We start from the raw sequence: 21,667 nt of genomic DNA, 5'->3' as shown, positions 1-21,667 counted from the left end.
ATACGGAGTATGAGTCCAAACAAACGGCGGCTTTTGTCCACTTTAAATAGCTTGCAGAGCTTTGGTTTGAATTGTTTGCAAAATTTAGGCAATGCCATATTTAGAGTTGCACATGAAATCGTAATTCAACTTATAAATTTATTTTAGTTTCAGGGTCACATGCTGTTTTTCCAGGGTGTGCCTGCTTAAACCCATAAGGTGGTTTCGCTGAATGAGTTGCTGTTCAAGATTTTTGTTTATCATCTTCATTTCTGTGAGACCTGGAGCATGCTTAATGCAAGTGGAATCTGTGGGGTTTATTTATTTATTTATTCCCTCCTTCCCTGGAACTGAAAGACCTCTGCTTTGCATGTGCCTTTAGGAAATTCCAAAGGTTTCATATTTATCCAATTTTTAATGAATTTTCACAAGGAGGCAAAACTCAGCTGACATACCAAATCCCTCAAATCCCTTGGTCAAATGGATGTTGGACTTTATTAACATTTGTAAAGTTGATTTTTTTTTTTCTAATTTTTTTTTAAATGGTGGGATCACTCAGTGGCTGAAAATGTTGTATTATAATGGAAAGTGTTAGACTGCTTTGACACCAGGCATTCTTTCTAATTCAACTATGATGAAAGAACATGAGTGTTAATTAGGATTTTTTTCCATTTAGGGTCCTGAGAGCACTTAGCCATTGTCAAAATGAGAACTTAAACTCACAGGATCCTTGCCCTGGTCAGCAAAAGTGTATTATGTTTGGGCAGCTTTGAGGGGGGACGTGGGATCAAAACAGGATAGCAATGGCATTTAGCTGTCTTAGACCGTTGATTTGGATAATAACATGCATCCTCGTCGAGTCTGCTGTGTTAATGCCTTTCATAAGGCAAGAGCCATCTACCAAAGTTTCATTCTTCAGGATCTGAAATTCAGCAGCTAAAGATAACCATGGGATTGTTCCATAAAGAAGCCTCTGTAAGGTGTTTAGCACCACAGGGCATGAGAGTTGACAGGAGCCATGCGCAGTACGAGTAGTGTGTGAAATGCAGCAGGCATAGGCTGTGGCAGAATTACCGTCAATAATTACAGGGGTAATCCCTACTGGGCAGGGGAGGCTCCTGAGGATTTTGCAGGGGATCACGAATATTTTTCGGCAGTGCTTTGAAAGCAACTGTAAAGTCACTGTTAAGCTGCAAGCAACCCAAAACTGGTGTAAATAATGACTTTGAAAGCACATGCATTTTATGTAGAGTGTAATGTCTGCCTCTGTTACTTGTCATGGACATCACAGGGAAGATGGCTCATTGCTGTGAGAAGGAGGTATTCAATCAGATTACCCTGCCAAAGCTGTTGGTTAGCAGATTAAAATTCCTGCCATCCTCCCTGTGCTTTGCTCTGAATTTTTAACCCGAACAGAAGTGTAATGTTAGAACGTAATTGTTCTGTAAGTCCTGTGAACAAGGAGCCTCTGGTTATTTTGAGGGTAGTACATGCTATACCCGCTAACATCTGGACCAGCAGGAGCAGTGATATAAAGTAATGTGGCAGAGAGGCATGAGCCCCTCTCTAGGCAGGGTTGTCTAGCAGGGTAGTGGTATTCAAGGCTGGTGTTCTCCCACGTTTGCAGGATGAAGACTTTAATTAAAAAACAATTTATTGGAAAACCATAAAGGACATACATAGTTGCTTTTTCCCTTGTATGATGAACATGCATGGCCCTTCACAAAACAAGATGGCACCTTTATAAGCTTATGCCTTAATTCACATAAAACCTAACAGAAGGGAATAAATCTAGGATAAAGTGGGAAGCATGTAGCTCACACTGAAAGTAGAGCTGTACGGTCATTTTTAGCTCTTTGAATGTTCTTGAAAGCATTTGCTGTCTAAGGGTACATCCCCTTGGAAGCAGGTGGGAGTGATCACAGTACGTGCTGGAAAGCTTAAGCCATTAATCAAACTAGCTGAAGTGTTAATAAGAGTGTAAAGATGGCACCAGGGTGGGGGTCATTCGTGCTGAAGCCCAAGCCTCTCTGTCTTCCTCACACTTGTCATCCAGACTAGCTCAAGTGCACCTGCATGTGCTGGTGTCACCCCTCCAGGACGCACCCTCCCACTACAACCTCATACTAGTGCCTTGCTCCTTGCAGTGAGCAAGGACAGTGGGAACTGCTGCTAGTAGCATGGGGTTTTTTAAATAATAATAGCAATCTGCTATTTTTTGTATATAATTGTATTTGTTATTTTATTTTTCCTTTTTTTTCTTCTTTTGTTACCAGAGTGCCTCTGATGGCTTTTGGAAGTCAGTGGCAACCCGTGTCCCGAGAGAACCTCATGAGATACGCATCCTGAATCCCTACTTCATCCAGGAGGCAGCTTTCAGCTTCATCGGACTGCCTTTCAACAACGGCCTGATGGGCAGAGGGGTAGGTATAAAGTGAAGCAAGCAAAACCACAGGGAAGGACGAGAGACCAAGCAGCAGAGTAGGCTTACGCTGTTCTTACTTTTCCTTTGGGCCTCCCCTGTCGGACATTGAAGGGAAGGGACTTTGGCTCTGTTACGGTGGCAGCTCTCAGCCTCCTTCAGGCCAAGGCAAGATCCTTCCTTGGAACAGACTGAGGATTTTGTGGGGGATCATCAACATTTCAGCAGTGCCTTGAAAGCAACTGTAAAGTTGCATCCCAGGCTTATAGTAAAAGAGGGTAAAGGTTTGTTTTATGAGGCCTTTGGTAAGAAATTCTGATCTTGCAGCAACAAGTTTTAGATGTAGAAGCTTACAGAAGAAAACAATGCAAACCACAGTTTTAGTCATATTTACTAACAAAATACCTTCATGGTCATTGTCGTATCTCTCGCCCCCAGTGCAGCTTTTTGGAGTGTTAGTGTGGAGTAGGTGATGAGTTGGGTTTTCTGGATTATCTCACACTGCAACGCTGTCCTCAGAACCTATTTATATTTGCTCTACCTAATATATCAACCATTAGAGAAAGAAATACTTGGGTGGGTAAATTACTCATGTACATACGTGATATAGCTGTTAATAGAGACCACGTGACATTTTTTGGCAGATTAGCACAACTGACAAACCCAGAGAGAAGCACTTCTGCTGGACAAGGTCTGCTTGCTCTGCCCCTGGCATTGTCCTTCCATTGTTATCAGTACAGGAGATTTGCCATGCTGCAGCATGGATTTGGACTAGACAGAATAGTGCTTCATTTTCCATGCTCTAATTATATCATGAAGTCTTCAGAAATATTAGAGACGTTTGTTTTGTGCAGGTCAGAGGGGTGGGTGCCTGGAGATAAGAAATTCACTTCTTAAAATGCGATGTGCAAGATGTGCAGGCAGGTTCAGCCACATAGAATGGGTCTTCTGTGAAATGCATTGCTGCATATGTGCGTACAGAAGCTGTCATGGGGTTCTGGAAGCACTGGATTTTTGCTCCGTGCACTGAAGGTATCTTATCCTAAATATTCCCATCAGCTAGGAAGTAACTTACTTCACCTCTCTGCATTCTCCAGAACTTACCCTTAGAATGATGTGGTCTTGATTTGTCTTCCAGAAAATCAGGACTTCTGCCCCAGTAAAGGACAGAAATCATCAGACTTTTGCCTTTATTTTCTCCAGATTTGTTTTTATTTTTAAACACGTTATTTTAATACACAAGATATTACTTAAGCTGAGAGGAGAAGAGAGAATCCGGAAATGAAAATGCTGTGAACTGAAGTTTATGAGGTTTTGATAGGTTGTTTAACACACGTCAGATTGGGAAATGAAGGCATCTTAATTGAAACCTGATGTTTCACTTCATGAAAGTCCATTTGAGCACTTAAAAATAGTTTATGGAGCTTTAAGGCAAGCAATCTTTGCCCATGACCCCTGCTAGATTGTGTAAATTGTAGTTCATTCCTTCAGGTAGGGCAACAGGAGCTCTGCAGGTGCATCTGTGGGGCTGGGACATTAGTATGTCCTGTGCTGTCTGTGCAAGGACACTCTAATATAGTGATTCTGTCAGAGTTTAAAAACAGCGAGAGAATATTTCTAGCCTGTAGGTACAAATTTTACCTCAGACATCAACTATGGACTGCTGTGATGGAGCTGCTGGGACTTCACGCTTTAGTGAATGCTGCTGCATCAGTGCAAAGGCTCCAACAGAAGCTACTGCTGCCAGCGTGAAGAGGGAAGAAGAGTCTGAGTAGGATCCTGGCGATACAAATTTGCTGCAGACCTTTTTTCACTGGGAGTTTAAATGGGAAGAGTGGAAATCAGAGCCTGTAGACCAAGGATTCAACTCTCATTAAAGATTTGAGAGAGATCCAGCAAGATGAGTGAGGCAGCTAGAGCAAGGAGAATTGCTCCATGAGAGACAGTGTGACCCAGCAGCCGCAGAGCATAGCTGGTTGGGTTCAGGGTCATGCTTTAGAGATGCGAGACAGCCTGGAAAACTTTACTCAAGAAAGAAGCATATGAACATGGAAAAGGAAAATGCTGAGGTCTAGTAAGCAAAAGCCCAGAGAACAGTATGCGTCCTGAGTTTCTCCTGGGGAACCGGGATGGGGGCAGATTGGTGCCCCTGTGCTGCAGTGTGCTGTGGTATGTTGGGCAGGCTACACACAGGAGGATCAAGGCTGGGGATGCCTTAGTAATCAAGGCCAACATGAAATCCTCATAAAAAGCAGTAATATTCCACTCTTCTTTGGTTCTAATGCCTAAATAAACTTCAGTGCTTCTCTTGCACACCACATATGGTAACAATGTGCTGCCAATTAACTTCGTAATTTGGGGGCTTTTTCAGCAAGGTTGAGGAGAGCTAGTTAAAATAGTTTGGGGCTGATCTCAAAGTGTTTTTCCCAGGATTTAATAAAGGGTGAATGTAGTAACATCCTCTGCTTTGATAATATAATTTGGGCCAGATGGTTCTGGAGGATAGTAGGGGGGTACAACTCAGATGTGCATTTTGATTGCACTTGTGGCATTAGTAGCCAAAAGTCTGAGCAAGGAGCAAAACACCCACAGTGAACAGTGACTTCTCTCTGGGACCGATAAAGCTTTTTAGGAGTTTCCTCAGTCCATTTACTGAAGTCTTAAGAAGAGGGAGAGCTGTTTCCTACTACATGTAGACTTCTCTTTTCTTGGGATAAGCTGACAATAAAGAAAAACTTTAGTTTAGGATCCTAGCAATGTCTGGGCAAAATTAAATGTTAATGCCTGAAGATGGTTTAGCATGAAAGAAACAAGCTAGTAAAGATCCTCTCTTTGATTAAAGAATCCTCTTAAGGAATGGGGTGCAGGCTTGGCTGTCTCGCTAGCCAAAGGTATATGTATGTGATTTATGTCTAGGTGGAAGTTCTGTGTATACAGATCTTTTGGGCTTGAAACCAGACATCACTGGTATCGCAGCAGGTAATTCAGGCATGCAGTAACCTACCTTACACTGCAGACAGCTTACTGGGGGACAAGCATGAACATCAGTTCAGAGGCGTCGTTGCCTGTTGCACGTACAACACTAGGGATGATAATTGCCATGGTGCTTTTTGCTGTGTAGTGAATAGCCCTATCCACTCAGTAGCGCTCAGAGCCATTGGAGCAGTGGCTTTCTCGCTCCTCTGGGAGCCCTGAGCATGGCGTGAGGCAGCCAGGAGAACATTTCAGATCACACAAATTATCAGGACTCTGAGGACTCCAGTGCAGACTGTGGTGTGTGTTTCTCTCTCTCTGCTGGTGCTGTGCGTCCATGGAACTGCTTATGATTTAACTTCTTATGAGATTAAGCTCTGCTGCCCAAAACTGTAAGCCTTTGGTTTGTTTGTGTACTGGAAATGGCTGAATTTATAGACCTCTTACTAAAGAGATAAAGCATCCTCCTCTGGACTTCACCCAGCCTCAGCATCAACTTGGTGAAGGAGGAGCTATGTGCAGGAGGTGTTACCAGGCTGGGTCAGGGACCTGGCCATGGATTAGCACCTCTGCAGAGTGCTGACAGCCCCCATGCACTTGGGGATTAACCTCTGATGCTGGAGCGTTATCACGTCCTGCCCCAGGGCTTCTCTTTGCTGTTATGTGGTTTTGCCTGTGGGCAGGCAGCCTTTCTGGAGATGCCAGTGGTGACCCTTTGCTCCTTAGGCAGTTTTTCAGCTCCCCTGGCTGGTCATAGTGACCCTTTCTCTCATTAGTACTGGGTTGCCCTGTTGTCAGCAAGCTTTGTCTCCTGGGCTGTTCTTGCTGGACTGTCACCGTGTGAAAGCCATGTCTTGGGACCTGTTGGGTCTTTATGGAGCAGAAGAGAGGCGGGGGATGACAGGAGCAGAGCAGTCTGTCACTCCATCCTTTCCAGTTGTATGCTTCTCCTTTTTTTGCACTCTGACAGCATCTTCTAAGGCAGGTAGAGGGACAGGTAAAGGGCCACTGCAGCTGCAGTCAGTTAAATATAGAGACTTAGTGTCATTGTTAAGCTTTGGTTTTGCAAGACAGCACATCTGCTTCATGGGCTGAACTGTTCAATCCATTACCACTGCAATGTGATCAGTCTATCAGCTGCTGGGGAATGGACACTCAGACAAGTCATTGTAGGGTAGCAGGTAAGTGCATACCAGCCACTTCTTGGTAAATGCCCAACCACGTGCTTCTGCACATGATAGATGCAAAGTAACTGAAGGGAGTTTACTTTTCAATGAAAGAGTAGGCCATGAACTCGCATTTAGCATAGGGTGAAGCATATACGTGATTACCACAGAGCAGCTAGCGTGTGGTAAAGTCACGCCCTTGCTTGCCCTCTGTTAAATTGGTAGGTCCTTAAGAAATACTCCCTGCATTGCACAGGAATCTGCTCTACGGCAAATGGTGAATCAGAGCTTGTGCATCAGGTTAGATGTGGACAAAGATATTTGATTTGGGCTAAGTCGATAGGAGCTCAGCAGTTAAATGGCAGAAAGGAAACCTGCTGGGCAGCTAGCTTGTCACGCTCCAGCAACAGGCCTCTGTTCCTTCCCTTTTGCTCTGCTGCAAAGTGCCAGTTCTGGAGGCTCTCTCACACTTACAGCAAGGGATAACTAGGGGAGGTGAAGGAATAGTGTTGGAGATGCTCTGCTTTGTCTTTTGAAGCCCAGTACTGCAGCTGATTCTGTTCATGGGTGGAGGTGGCTGTGGCAGCAGCACTATGGGATGTAAGCTCCTATGACAGGGACCACTCTGCAGGTACTTGTCTGCTCACAATAAGTGATGCTAAATTGCTTTTTATGCCATATTTCCAAACTTGCCAGCTAAGGGAAGCAAAGAGTAGGTTTGGGGTTGTTCCTATGTAAACATAAATGAACAAAAAGAAAATATGGTGACTGTTGTGTATAGCATGTGATGGCTATTGTAGTTTTGTTCTGTATTTCTTTTGTTTTGACTTTATTGCTGTTAGGTGATCAGGTATGTAACTGATAAAACTAAGGTAGCAATTTTTCCTAGGTGAGCAATTTTTCAAGTTTTCCCTCAAATTAATGCAGTAGTCAAACTAATTTGAATATCTAGTTGCTTATTGTTTTTAGGGAATTTGTTCTTTAGCAATGCTTACCCTTTTAGTGAAAAAGGTAACAATTGGAATAGTCTGAACAATCCAATATGTCTTACCCTGACCTAAGTAAAATCCCATAAATAACTGGAATTCATTTAACGTATTAAGGGAGTCAAATATTTCTAAAAACAGATTTACAGCAGTCATTTCCTTCCAGTCCAGCAGGCAGTGACACAGGAATGACCCAGGCATGGAATGAAAAGCAGTGAGAGCTTTTCACATGCACCAAGCAAAGAGCAGTTACGGTCCCCTGGTTCAGTTGCCAGCACTGGATCTCCACCGCAAGCCCACGAGGTGATGCTCAGCCTCCATTAAGTCCAAAGGAGGGCTGGTGTTCATTTCTGCTGACTGGCTTCTTTTCTTGTGTGAGTAGAAGTCAGTCTTTAAAGCCTCTTCAGGGGGACCAATAGAAGATGAAAAAGTAATGTCTTGAGGGGAAGCCTTTTATCTTTCCCCTTGCAGCAGAGAACAGTGTAGGAGCAGTTAGGAGAACCTGTCCTATGTGTGTCTGTACTGCTAAAGGCATTTCTGGTCCCCTGACCTGGTGGTGCACACTGGCTGTGTTTGCTCCGCACAGAGCTTGCAGTGATCCCTGACGCAGCACAAGACCAGAGATCTTTGCCTCTCTTGTCTTTATGCTTTTCTCATCCAGGATTCATGTGCTCACCTCACCCATGGAGGACATGTGCCAGCGGGCCCCTAGAAGGAGCCACACTCTGGATGCATAGGCAGCCTTTGCCCAGCACTGCTGCGGTGACATGTTGCTCACCACTGCTGTGTTTGCTGCTTCTGTTTGTCAGATGGCCTTTTGGTGTCATCTCTGGCTTGTCTGTCAGTGTGCTGTGTTCTCTCAGATGGGACCAGGCAAAGGACTGATCCCTGGGGAGCATGTTAGACATTACATTCTCCAAATGTTTGGGCTTAGACAAGCAGGCCAGGTTTGGAAATGTGGACTCTCAGTTCAGGCCACGTTATCCAGGGAGGTTGCCCTTGCAGTTGTTTACCAGTGCTGGAGAGGGGATGCTGAACCTGGTACCCACCATGGGCCCCAGCTGGGACAGAAATCTATGAGACACAGTAGGGGGTACAGAGCTTGCAAGGCCAGGTTCAAGGCTTGTGGCAGGGAACTGGCAGGGGGAGAGGACTGCCAGTGCTTTCTGGGGTCTTGCCATTCCCAGCTCTCCCTGATTGGTGGGCACCAGTTCAGGTCAGAAACTCATCATGGCCACATCTGGAGCAGCGGTCCTGCTGGGCCACTCCAGGCAGCCCCGTGCCATGGCCTAGCCTGCACTGGCCAGTCTTTGTGCAGCTGGGAGGCATTCCAGGAGGCTCCTGCTCGGCACTGGCCACTGTTGGGCTGCTGTTCTTCAACCATTTGGTTGAAAGCAGCATTGCTTGGTGGTACAGGAATACCCAGGCACATAGAGCGCCATGAGCGGGAAGACAGGCTCTGAGCTGGTCCAACCTTAGATCATTATTCCTGAGGCGGGATGTTGGGATTTTGGGTTTTTTGCTTAGCAATGGCCTAGAATAACAAGAGGCCTGCTCAGTTGTTTGAGAGAGTTTTATTTTCACAACTCAACGCAAGAGGTGTGGTGGTTGCTTTGGTATGTCTTTGGGGCACGGCACAAAGGGTGTGTGTGGTGAGATAGCACTGACACATTGTGCAGGGCATAGCGAGCCAGGTTTGGCACAGCCACGTCCGTGATGCCTAACTTCTTTTGGAGTGACCTGTCCCCCAACTTGCCCCGAAGGTTGTACGTGGTTCATTAAGTCCATATTAGAGCTTAGCAGCAAACGAATTTATATGCCTGTGTACAATCAGGAGAGCTTGGAAGCTGTGTAGATGCAGCCAAAGAATAATTATAACCGTTTCCTCTCTCTGATACATGTCCCCTCTCATTTGCCACTTCTCTGCTGAGGGGAGAGGATAGCCCTTTCCCCTGGACCTGGAGAACACTGCTGAGTTGGCTTCTCTGCAGCACAGCCTGGGACACATCCCTAGATCCTACAGGGCCTTCTCTTTCCCGTGCCGCAAGCTGGACATGAGGCAGTGCTTCATTTTCAACAGAGAGAAGGAGTAGCAGAAGCTCAGCAGGCTGTCACAGGAGAAAACCGCTCAGTTTCTGTAGTTTAAACCAAATCAGGACCAAAGCACCATATTGACTTACTAATGACATGTAGTTAACTGGCAATCATGCTTCTTTTATATTTCTGTTCAAGCTGGCTCCTTTTTTTTCAAGTCTAATTCCCCAGTTACTATTTAATCTGTCTGATGGTTGCTTCTTCTTTAACATAAGCAGTTTGGAGCAAATGCCCAGTTATGTGTATTTGATCCACGCACATGTGGGTGCACACACAGTTTGTACTCATGTTCTTCTCTTAGCAGATGCTGTTATCCACACTGTTTACTAAGGGCGGGCTCTGCAAGCACCGCCATGCTGCCCTAGCAGTTACTGCCCTCAGTGAATAGCAAGGATAATAGTTTTTACAGTATTTTCTAGGTCGTACTCTCTAGCCCACAGGGTTCTGACTGCAGCAGTGGGACGTGAGGCTGCATCTCAGCAGTGAAGGTGTGCATGGCTGCAGATCTCTGTCTGTCAAGCTACAGCACTAGGCTGTAGCTACCGTAGTATTGGAGGGTGCTAACATAATAATTAAGTAAGGCATAATTTAATTAAAACCTGCCATCAGATCATCAGTTTCTGAATGTGATTTTAGGGCAACACAAAACTGTTTTGCTAAGGACACCATGTGATTTTCTGATAGTTGTAGGGGCCAAACCAGATACAGTCTGAGAGGTTAGGAAGTCTTTGGTAGTCTTTGGTATTTTAATCATTTTTGAGAGAGGAGCAGGCAGTACTGAGATACTGGCATGTCAGGAACTACTGAAGAACAGAAGCAGATGAGAGAATTATCTCCTATTTTTCTATAAAGGCCATTGGAGGTATTATACGTAGAAAAAAGTCAGGCAGATATTTGGTGACCAAAGGAAAGTTCACTTTTGATTTCTGTAATCTGTTATTCTCCAAACAGAAATAAGAATATGCTTGAAAGAAATTTATGGTAGTTTGGCAGTCCTCCCATAAGGTTGGGTAGTATGATTAATTCTCTGTGGTTTTTCTAAGACTCACATTAGAAAGTTAGCTTTTAAATGTTAACTTGGCCAGTGAAATTCCCTCTAGGGAAAGACCCTGTGTCTCCCTTGAGCTGTACTGTGGGAATGGGCCCAGTGCGAGTGTGGGTGGTGTTAACGCCATCTTATTCCCAACGACAACACATTCTCAAGGACGTAACCATTTACTCACTGTGTTTTGGACACTGTAACTACAGCTCAGCTGAGGGAAAGGGTTTTGTGGCAAGTCCACTTACCAGCTGATGCAATTCCAGTGACATCCGAATGTCATCTCCTATGTAAAACATAAAGCTGAGAATATCGGAATTTGAACTGCCATGCCTGGGAAGACAGGATGTTCTTGCGTATTTTGAAATTTGGGGGCATTTTCTTATCCTTGCCTAATAAACTTTTTCCAATTTTTTTTTTAAACCCCTCCTTGATGTTTCATGGCTACCAGTGAATTAACGATTAACTAAAGTAACCAGAATAAAACCAATATTATTTGTGGTGAGTATCAATTGAAATTAAGCAGCGAGAACAAAATTACTCTGCTGTTTTTCCGAACATCTAGAGCTGGCACAGGAGGACGTAGTAAGGTCTTTTCATTTCAGATGTGCACTGTTACAGTTGCACTGCAAATGTTTGAATTTAATGTCTTACTGATTTAGCCATAAGCAGTTTTTGCACATTTGTCGTCAGATTACTGTAATTCCAGTGCACTGTAGTGGGGTTCTCCATAGCACATGGGTTGCGCTCCCAGCTCTGCACATCTCAGCTAGGGTATGGGTGGCATTCTTTGCTTGGAAAATGTTGCTCTTGGGACTGGTCAGGCAATCAGAAGTGAGCAAGGTAGTGTGCTGCCAAAAGCCGGTTCCTTTGAATGAGAGGCAGAAACTCAAAACACTGTGTTCCCAGCCTGTTATGAACATCAGGTGAAATGCAATAGCATTGCTCACAGGTTCAGGATAAACCATTTTAAATGCAAAATATGAGCGTGCAGTTGGTTTCTACATCTCAGCTAAGAGGCTGTCACCCTTGGTGACTGTCTGAGCATGTCCTCCGAATTCATGATACTTTTGATACGGCTGGTGTTGGATGCTCTACAAATGAAGATAAGATATGTGGGTGGATTTCTCAGCCTCTCCCTAGCCCGTGGGGTAAAGCTACTTCTGGATTCATCTGGCTAAAGGGGAGCTAGAAAAGTCTGTGAGCTAGGGTTTTACACTGGAAACACTCGTCTATCACAGCAGCCATGTTCATCTGAACGCACAAGAGGAGTTGCAGCCTCCTGTCCTGCTGTCACAGGGCCTCAGCAGAAGCCAGATGAAATGGGAAGGGCTAAGGCTGGACTTTGGTGCAAATGGCAGGTCAGCAGATGGAGAGGACAGTCAGGGTGTCCCTGCTCAGAGTGCTAGCACCTATCTTTGACTGGCTTCCCACTGCTCCTCGTCTTCCCAGTATGCTGTGGCTAGGAAGGGTATGGCACAGGCCGGCGTGCCCTTTGCCTGTGGGGGTGCCCCTGAGCAAAGGAAAGGGGTCTCAGTGCACACTGCTGACTGGGTCTGCCTGATCTCCTCTCCATCTCCCAGAGCTGTTTAACGGCCTCCTTAAATTGCTTTTGCCATCAGTAAAATAAAGAGTTTGTACTGTTCCTCACTTCTGCTCCTGTGTGGTGGCCCATTTGGGATAAGTATTCCTCCTTAGTCTAGCTGGAAGCCAGTAATGTGCACAGAATTGTAATCCAGTATCTGCACCTGTTTTAATTTCAGAAAACTAACATATCCACTGTGATTCATCCTCCAGCTCATCTGCTGCCCGGTTCTCAGGATAGCAAAGTTGTGGAAGGGGAGCCTGACCATTTGTATTAATCCCTCTGCTCTGCAATACTCCCCTGGAGAGTCAGGTCATAGAGCCTCAAACAAGAGCCGCTGCTTTTGTGCTAGATGCTTTGCAGGAAGCTGGCTGACATATGATTTTCTTTACAAGTTGGGAGGCTATTGACCCTACAAGCTGGCATTGGGCAGCTGATGTGCAGATATAGCCAAATACCCTTTTCCTGATTTTCTGCTTAGTAGCATCACTGCCCCTGTGAGCAGAGACAGTAAAAGGAAATCTTTGGTTATAGAAATGGCAACCTGCTAATGACTTCCATTCCTGCTTTCTCTCCTCTCAGAACATCCCCACCTTGGGAAGCGTAGCAATAACCATGGCGCTCCACAACTGTGATGAGGTGGCGGTAGCTGGGTTTGGCTATGACATGAGTTCACCCAATGCACCGCTGCACTACTATGAGAACATCAAGATGTCTGCCATCAAAGAGGTAGGGAGCTCCTGCCAAGCACATCTTCCTCCCAAGCCTGCCGACCGCCCCGACTCCAGAGCCTGACTGGGATGTCAACTTACAGCTTTCCTGTATGGGTCAAAACACAGCTTCACCCATGCATTTGCCTGTAAAATTCTAGACATTCTCCCAAGCGCAATGTGTGTTAAAAACTGTTATTTTTGCTGGGAAAAGTTCTCTGGAATGTGTATATAATGTGATTCCTTCTTCAAGCAGCAGGGGAAAGATTCACATAAATGTTAACTCGAATAGGGTGAAAGGGAGCAATTCTGCTCTGGGGTTGAAAAGATGTGGCCTCCTCCTGCTTTTTGATCCATTGTATTGCTCTCTAATCCATAGGCTTCTTTTGCTAGATGATCCCCTCCTCAGCCCCTGTGAAATGTGGGGGAGGTGAGATTAGCCTGTGCATGTTAGCTCTCAGCTGACTGTTCAGCGGCAGTTAGCTAGTGTAAACACATCATGGCTCTGTGGAGACTGCTCTTTAAAGCCAGATCTACATTAGAAACATTTTCTGGTACTATCACAGTGAGATGAACAGCATTTTTAGAGGAACAAAAGCTCTTGTGTTGGTATAATGCAGCAGTATATAGACGCTCTTTCAGGTCTGTCCATTTCTTGTACCAAACTAGAGCAAACTTGGACACTGGTCAAAGCTTCTATAGTGGGAAGGTTTGCTGCTTTTTTGGTAGAGCTCAATCTTTCCCAGCACAGATGTGGCCCAGGTCTTTCTGAGATTGCTTCCCTTTCTTCACTGGCTCCTAGGTGAGGAAACTTTCTCCATCCTACTCCACGTTGTGAAAAGTTGTATTGTTCCAGGAACAGTAGCTGTTCCCTGGCACTTGGCATTTGTTCACCTCGAGCACTTTGCCATTGATCCAGGCCAGGAGGGAAGCTGGAAAGTTGTTTTTCCAAATCACAAGATTGTACGTGTCTTAGGGCTCTCGCAGGCTGCATGACCCTAGGCAGACTGATAAGAATTAGAAATCAGTGATTAGTCAGCTTGAGAAATGAGAAGAGCGTGTCTAATTATCAGAGTAATGAGGCTTTGGAACAACCTCTCAGCAGAGGCCAAGAGAACAAACTGAGTTTAGGAAAAGACTGTGAGGAGGTCCCCAATATATCAAGGGACTGCACATTGTGGTCCTGAGGTACCTTCTGGGCCTGTGGAGGTAACAAGAAAGTCTGCCTTGCTCAATGGAATAACCATGGATTTAATCTGTCCTGGCTGGGAAAGTGAGTGCCCATTTACAGGATTTAAGGGGTACTTCCAGAAAGGAAAACTGAATTGAGTCACTACGTACAGAGGTAGTGTCTGGCTTGTGAAGTCCCCGAGCGGAAAATAGCTGAGGAATATCATTCTTGCAGTAGCAGAGGAGGTATCACCATTGGCCTGCCCCGTTCTGACCCTTCCGTGGGCGTCTGCTTATAACCACTGCCTGAGGCAGGACCGTGGGCTACCCAGGCCCCGGTCTGAGTCAGTACAGCTGGTTCCTTAGTCTTCCAGCAAAGACACAACTACACCAGAGTGAAAATGGATGCAGATGCCTGGCTCCAGCAGTGGGTACAGAGACTGTTCATGAAAGTTTCAGGAAAAGCCTTTGTCTCTGTGATGCCACTGTGTCCACTCTGGTGAATCGGTTGCCTTTGGTGGACAATCACTCTTGCCCAGTTGTTCCTCCTGTCTCATAAGGATGTCAGTCCCACGGTCTGCTCTTGGACATGGGGACATTCACAGCAGGTGTCCTGTGCCAGGCCTGTTTTGCAGCCTGGTAGGTGTCTCTGACCTCAAGGACACCTACACAGGAGCTGACAAGAATGAAGTCTTCTTGCTCTTGATCCTTACATGGATCAATGGGAAAAGTTGGCAAAAAGAGTTGGATGACAGAGTCTCTGATTGAAGTCGCCAGTCCAGATCACTTGGATCTTTGATTCTGGAGGCCAGCACCCTGAGTGGGATGCAGAAGCCAGTGGAAGACAGGAGGGAGTCATTCTTGGACACCGTATGTGGTCTCAGGAATAAACCTTGCATGGCACAGGGCAGTAGATGAGGATGAACATGTGAAATGCAACCAGTAGGGTCTCCTAGAGAGACCAGTTGGTGCCTGGTTTGTCAGGCCTCTGCTGTCTGGAATCTGTCAGTCATCATGTCCAGGATGTTCTGTATGGAGGTGAGGGAGCATTGAAAGGTTCTGGTGAAGCCTCACTAATTCAGATGTCAGTGGATTTGTTTCTGCAGCCGGGGCTGTTGATGAGAGCTCTGCAGGCCAGCGGAGCTGGTTCTAGGAGGAAGGTTCCTGTTCCACTTGAAGGCTGGTTATCTGATATGCATCTGCCCATCTAATCCTCGCATCCTCACCCACAGGCTCCTCTTACATTTCGCTGCCCTGGTACAAGAAAAGCCATCTGTTCCCAAGTATCAATAATTAATGCTCCTCCTGCCTCTGCCCCTACCAATATGACAAATTGTTTGTGATATTGTGGAATGTGAAGAGTAGAGAGAGGATTGCATTTCTTTCTTTCCCATTTAATATTAATGGTAGCTGGTAATTGTTAGTCACCTGAGGGTGAAGTTGAAAGGTGAAGGGTGTGATAGTTGGGTTGTGTCTTCTGCAGTTGCCTCACAGAACACACAAACAGAGATTTGCCCCAGTCTAGACTGGAAGTGCCCTGCACGCTCTGCTTGAAGAGAGACCTGCATGTGGTTTGCAAATCGGGAGGCTGCCCTGCGTTAGGACCTTATGCCAAACGTTGCCCTTGGCAGTAGTGAAAGAAGATTGACCTAGAGCCAAGCTCCACCAAGGTTTTTATCTGTTTCTTCTGATCTGATGCCCAAAGACCCAAGAGCATCCACAGCATTTTCCTCAGTGTTACTTTGGACCTCCAGGATTGTGTCCACGTCTAGTTCTTCCTGATCCTCCACTACATTTCAGCCTCTAAAGGAACCACTAAAGCAGGCTTTGCCTTGAAATTATGCAAGTATCGTCTTTGTCTTCTGTCTGGCCTGCAGACCCATGCAGGTTGGAGTACTCGTTCCTGAGTAGGGCAGCGGAAAAGGTTTGCTTAATGTAGCAACATCACAGCACTAAAACAATTGCCATGGGATGCAGCTGTTCCACCATAACAAACATCTCAGGCAGGAGCCCCTGCAGTTTGACCAGGCTTTGGTGGGGCAGAACCTCTATTTCTGAAGTTCAAATCTTTTCCCTGTCAGGCTCCTCCAGCCCTGGAGGACCGAAAATCTTCAGTGTTTAAGCCTGGAGAGCAGCTGCAGGGAAGCACTCCAGCTCCACCCTGAAACCATCACTGTCTTTAACAGACGAAATGTAAACAGCAGCAGTGTCCTGGGTCTGGAGGTGCCACACGTGTGTGTGGCTCGTGGGAGCCTCCCTGGGAACATTCATTGAGCCCCTTCCCTTGCCTGGTGTCCACAGGGGGAACGGGCCTGCTGGCGAGTGTGCATCCTCTTGGCAAGGTGTGTTGCTGATTTACACTTGAGGCCTGCTTGAGGCCTCTCTGGACACCCTTGAAACCCTGTGACTCATCTCTGAGGAATTTGTTCTGATTACATAAAAAAAAGCCAGCAAAATGCACTCGCGTGCTCACAGCTGGGCGGAGATGCCTCTCCCGTGCCAAGACTGAGGTGATAAAATCTCTGTGGAAATGAATGTGATTTTTCCTGTTGCTCTGTGGGACTGGCAGCTGAATTTCCAAGAGGCGAAACAGGCAGCCCAAGTGTATAGTTTTGCTTAGTCTTAAAGCCCTCAAGGTCCAAGATCGTGCTGCAATTGCTACTGCAGGAGGCAGCTGCCTCCACTGCCTCTTCCAGCATCTCAGACTGCCGAGGGCTGGGCAGGCGTTTCCTGCTCCGGAGGAAAAGGCTCTGTGAGGAGGCAGATGCTTTGGAGCCTCATCGGTGTTACCAGTCTTGGGGAGGTATACAGTTTTGGGACCCTGGTCAGCAGTATGGCTGCAAAACACGTATGGATTCTCCTGTGCTTGTGAGTGCTCATGGGAGCAGATTTCTCTGGTTTAGTCCTGGATGGCTTCCTTACCCTCTCTCCTGGGTAGCTTGGTGTGCTCCAGCCAGAGTACATCCAGGCAGACATGGTGGAGAAAACCCTTTTCTGTTCATAAGCGTGCTCCGGAGAGCTGGAAGCACGCTGGTGCAGCGCTTTGAGTTTCAGGCTGTGAGCTGGAAGATGAGTGCTTGCAGTGCAAAACCGCCCCTCAATCCCAGCTTCGCTGCCCAGCACCTTCCCCCCTTGTCTCTCCTCTTCTCTCCATCGTGGCCAGGGGTACAGAGTCCCTGGCCTGCACTTCAGCAAGGGTTTTCTGGGTGGTATGAAGACACTCTGCTGTTCCCTGGTCTGTTACTGGGAGACTGCTGCCCAGTAGACCCCGTGCTGTTGTGTAAATTCTCACAGGTGATTTTTCAGCTCTGATCCTCTCTCTTTGTTTTAACTTACAAAATGCAGAATGTCCAAGTGTGTCATCTCCATTCAGTTACTGTTTTCCCTATTCCAAATAACTTTGCAACAGCTTTTGACCCTTGGCTGCTTCCATGAATGCTGTACAGAAAATGATTGAGTCCTTGCCAAGGCGTCTGCTCACTTGTTTCTGTTTTCGTGGCAATGAGTCCATCGGAGCTGAATTTTGATATAGTATATTGTATTTTTATTTCTTGCTCAGGTCCTGTAATGCTTCCTGCCCAAGCACTGCATAAAAGTGTATTTTTATCACAGGTCTTCTATTTTGTCACTGTCTTCTATTAATGTAGAAGTGTCAGATCCACTGGGAACATAGCGAAGGAAACATGGAAATGGAGGTGAGGAAAAAGGGAATATTTTAAAATAGAGTGAAGGCTTTTCCAGATTAAAAAATGAATGAACATGCCTATAAGGATTACAATAGACCTTCATTGCTAATGGCAAAACAGGCTAGTGTTCCAGGCAGAAATTATTTCAGGATGGGAAAGTGACAGTGTTTAGAATAGTAAAAACATATCTATAAGGTGTTGATGAAACTGAGAGAGCAGGAGGCTGTGCTAAATCATGGGAACGAAGCACAAGACTGGCTCCCAGCACATCCCTCCTCCATGTGCTCTGCCCTGAGCCTGGCAGCACACAGCCTTCCCCAGCCTTGTGATCCAGAGGTGAGCTTCAGTCTCCTGGTCATTTCTCGCAGGAGCAAGAATGTGAACAAGCAGTCACCTCGGGCGCAACACAGGGAGCACCCCGAGCTGTCTTCTCAGCAGCTGGCTGCAGACTGCCTCACGCACTTTGTGGTTGGTAAAAATGGAGAATGCGTGGTTAAAAGCCACCCTTATCCATCCAGAGCCCACCTGCAGCATTTGTGTCGCACGGTGGAGCTGCTGACTGGTCTCCTTTTCACTGTAGAAGCAGATCAAGCGCCAATGCCGATGTTGTTGGAGGTGTCAGCTCCTTTGATACAGCTGTGCCCAGCACTTCAGTGACTCGCTGCCTGACCTGAGGGGGAGGTGGTGCAACTGCCTTTGATGGCTTCTTTCTGATCATTGGCTCCGCTTCCCCAACAGGTCTTTGTGGGATGCTGGAGGACACCATCTTGTAACACTTCTTATTCAGCCTGTGTAAGGGCTGTCACAAGGTCCAGGGGAGGTGGCCTGCAGCATGCAGTGACACACAGCTTTGTCTCTGTCTCTCCCCGCCAGCAGCTACCTCTCAGAATAATCCACAAACATCAAGTTTGGAGTCTCGGCCCATAAAGGCACAAACAATAGTGCTTTATCATCATCTGGGCTCTCTCTGTGAAGCCGTCTTTTGCATTTTAAATCAACGCAAGTTGCTTGGGAGGGGGTGGTTGGGCTGCTTCAGGCCTCCAAGTACCTTAAAGTTCGCAGTAGCCAACACGAAGAACAAAACTCCTTTGAAAGCCGGGCAGATGTCTAGCCTGGTGATTTATAGACTGAAAACACAGCTATTCGAGCCTGGCTGATGAATTGCGATTGGAGTACAAGGAATGGTGCAGACTGAAATGGAGGTCAGCTTTGGAGGGGGAGGTTAGGGGCTGGGGCAGGGGGACCTCTGAAAGGGCAGTGCTTTTTCTGGGAGCCAGCGGTGATGACTGATGAGGTTTATACATTTTTGTCTTTGTTTAAAAGCCACCTGTTTGACAACGTTTTGGCTGAACGAAGGCCTCACATGCTGTTCCTGTGCATAAGGACTGTGTGTCTATGTAATAGAAATCTGGAAAAGATTGATGGAATAGCAGTCATGACCAGAGCACAGGTATTGCCTTGTTCAGTAGGACAGAAGTATGGTAACACTCATGGGGTACCACTGTGCGCTAATAACAGCAAGGAGGGTAAGGCTGTAGGATGGACAAAAACAGAATTAGGGTTTGGACAATATCTCTGTAGGAAAAGACAGTAAAAGATCTACAGGGGTGTGCTAGAGCCCAGCTGCTGACCCCAACATTGAACACAGACCTCTGTAGGGGTGCTAGGTACTACCAGAAATTGCGCTGTCATGGATGTACGTTAGCAGCCAGTATTACTGTCAAGGGGAGAGCCCAGGTATTGCGAGATGCATTAGCTAGCACAGCTCCTCTTAACCATGAGGGCACAAAAAGAGCTAATGGCCTTTCAGAGCTGTTTTTAGCAGGCATGAAGAGCTTGCAGTGGGACATTTTAGGAAATAGCCTTTGATCAAGTGCCTTCATGGTTAAATTAAATGGAAAGGCAACGGAAGGGATGTTATAACTCAGAGTTTGCTTCCAAAAGGAGGGAGCTTGATAAGCAGGGCTGTATCTAGACTGCGGGGGGGCACTCAGCTGTGCTGGCAGGGCACTCAGTGGAATTGGGACATGGTGTGCAGACTGTGACTTCTCTGAATTTAGGCCTAGCCTAGGAGAATGGAGCTACCAAAAGCAGATGCACTGAAGAGCTTGTGGACTCATTGTAGGCTTGAGATTTTTTTTTTTTTTTTTCAAAAGTGCAAAAATTATCTGCAATTCATGTTTGCAGCAAGGGGGGAACTGGCAGGAAAAGGCTGTAGACATAACTTCATAACAACGTTTCACAGTGATGTGAGAAATAACAGGAGTGGGAGAGAGCATCAGGCAGTGAGGAGACTTCACCCTGACGGTTGGAAGGGACAAGGATAAAGTGAAAACTGGTAAAAGTCAAGCTGAATTAGATCTTGCGAAGGAAAATAAACAAACACTGGACAGTCTCCTGCCAAACAAATAATATGGAAACAAGGAAAGAATTACCAGGGCTGTGGCATCCAGGGAGGTGAAAGGAGCAGAAGGTGTAGGGATTAAAGAGCCGAAGTGGGAACCATGTGAATGAATATATTACCTCCATAAGGGTGATATGATGAACGTGAGTGAAAGGGTGGCTTGCGGTGAGAAGTTCATAGAAATGGAAAATGACTGGGTCAGCAGCAAAAGGCAAAAGCTGTTGAAGCTAATGCACTAGGTGTGAGAGCCTGAGAGATCTCTGTTCCAACCGCTGTGCTGTTGAGCCAATTAAGCTGCAAGTCCAGAGGAAAAGGTCCTCAATAAATCTATCAGGTTACACATGGTTCCACAGGATTAGATTGTAGTGGACATAATACCTCTTTTTTCCTTTCTTTTTTGGGGGGATGGGAGCGAGGCAAGGAAAATAATCCTGTCAAATTCAGACCTCTTAATCTGACCTCAGAGGTACTATTCAGAACTTCAGAGCAGAGTTTAAATGAAAGAATAATTAAATCCTGAAAGTAAAACACAACATGGATTTACCAAAGACAGGTTACAAAAACTAATTAAATATCTTCATTTGAGTAAAAAAAAAAAAAAATAAATCATTCTGGGAACAGAGGAAGTGTAGTAGCGCAGTCTGTCTGAAGTTCAGTTAAGCGTGCGATACTGTGCCATGTGAGATATTATTAGTTAAGCTTCAGAAGCTACGGTTTGGTGCAACACCTGTATGTGAATAGTCTCTCTAAAGGAGAACACAAAGAGCAGCACTGAATGGATGGCTGGGAGTTCCCCCGCAGGAGGTCATGTTTAGTGTTTGCTTTAATGATTTTTGGCACAGAAGGCAATGGTGTGCAAGTGGAATTTGATGATAGAAAACCAGGTGTGGTCAATACAAAGGAGGATCAAAATACCATCCAGGAAGACCATGAGCACCTTGAGAACAGGAGTAAACTGGGTGGCATGAAACCTAAAAGTGTGAATGGAAGGTCATGCTGTTCGGGGCAATAACAGAAATTTTGACGCTAAGCTGGGAAAGCATTATTTGGCAATGGCAAAGGAGGAAAATGCTTGGATAGGTATGAATAAATTGCAGGATGATTCAGGGTGCCAGGCTGTTACTATGAAAAAAAAGGCAAGTACAGCTCTGGAAAGACTTGAGGAAAGGACTTCTTGTAGAGACAGAGAATTGCCTCTGCATGAGGCAATGGTGAGTCCTTTTTCTGCTTCCTGAGAAGTAAATTTGGAGTAAATAGGGACAGAGGAAGCTACGATGCTTATGGGAAATTTCCCAGTTTTCATAGAGAAAATGAACAGCTTCTTTTGGTAGAAGGAAAAAGAAAATATGGCTTGTTTAGCTTGGTAAAATGAAGACTGAGAAGAGATACAATTGCCCTCTTTATATGTATTAAGAATAAGCAGGAGCTAAAGGAGCTGTTTAAAGTTTCAAGT

The 21,667-nt window shown here is 45.9% G+C and overlaps 1 protein-coding gene across 8 annotated transcripts in view; it reads left to right on the top strand.

The window, feature by feature from the left end:
- The window catches only part of ST3GAL3 (ST3 beta-galactoside alpha-2,3-sialyltransferase 3), a 194,364-nt gene that overhangs the window by 163,473 nt on the left and 9,224 nt on the right, over positions 1 to 21,667 (top strand). For 7 of the 8 annotated variants that reach the window (XM_076340374.1, XM_076340373.1, XM_076340375.1 and 4 more), the window contains 2 exons: positions 2,256 to 2,402; positions 12,827 to 12,973. In XM_076340374.1, coding sequence (XP_076196489.1) covers positions 2,256 to 2,402; positions 12,827 to 12,973 — 294 coding nt within the window. The remainder of the gene's footprint in view (positions 1 to 2,255; positions 2,403 to 12,826; positions 12,974 to 21,667) is intronic. The other variant, XM_076340377.1, reaches the window with a different exon arrangement.

Source organism: Aptenodytes patagonicus, chromosome 5, assembly GCF_965638725.1.
Source record: "Aptenodytes patagonicus chromosome 5, bAptPat1.pri.cur, whole genome shotgun sequence".
NCBI lineage: Eukaryota > Metazoa > Chordata > Aves > Sphenisciformes > Spheniscidae > Aptenodytes > Aptenodytes patagonicus.
This window is presented reverse-complemented; position numbering and strand designations above follow the sequence as displayed.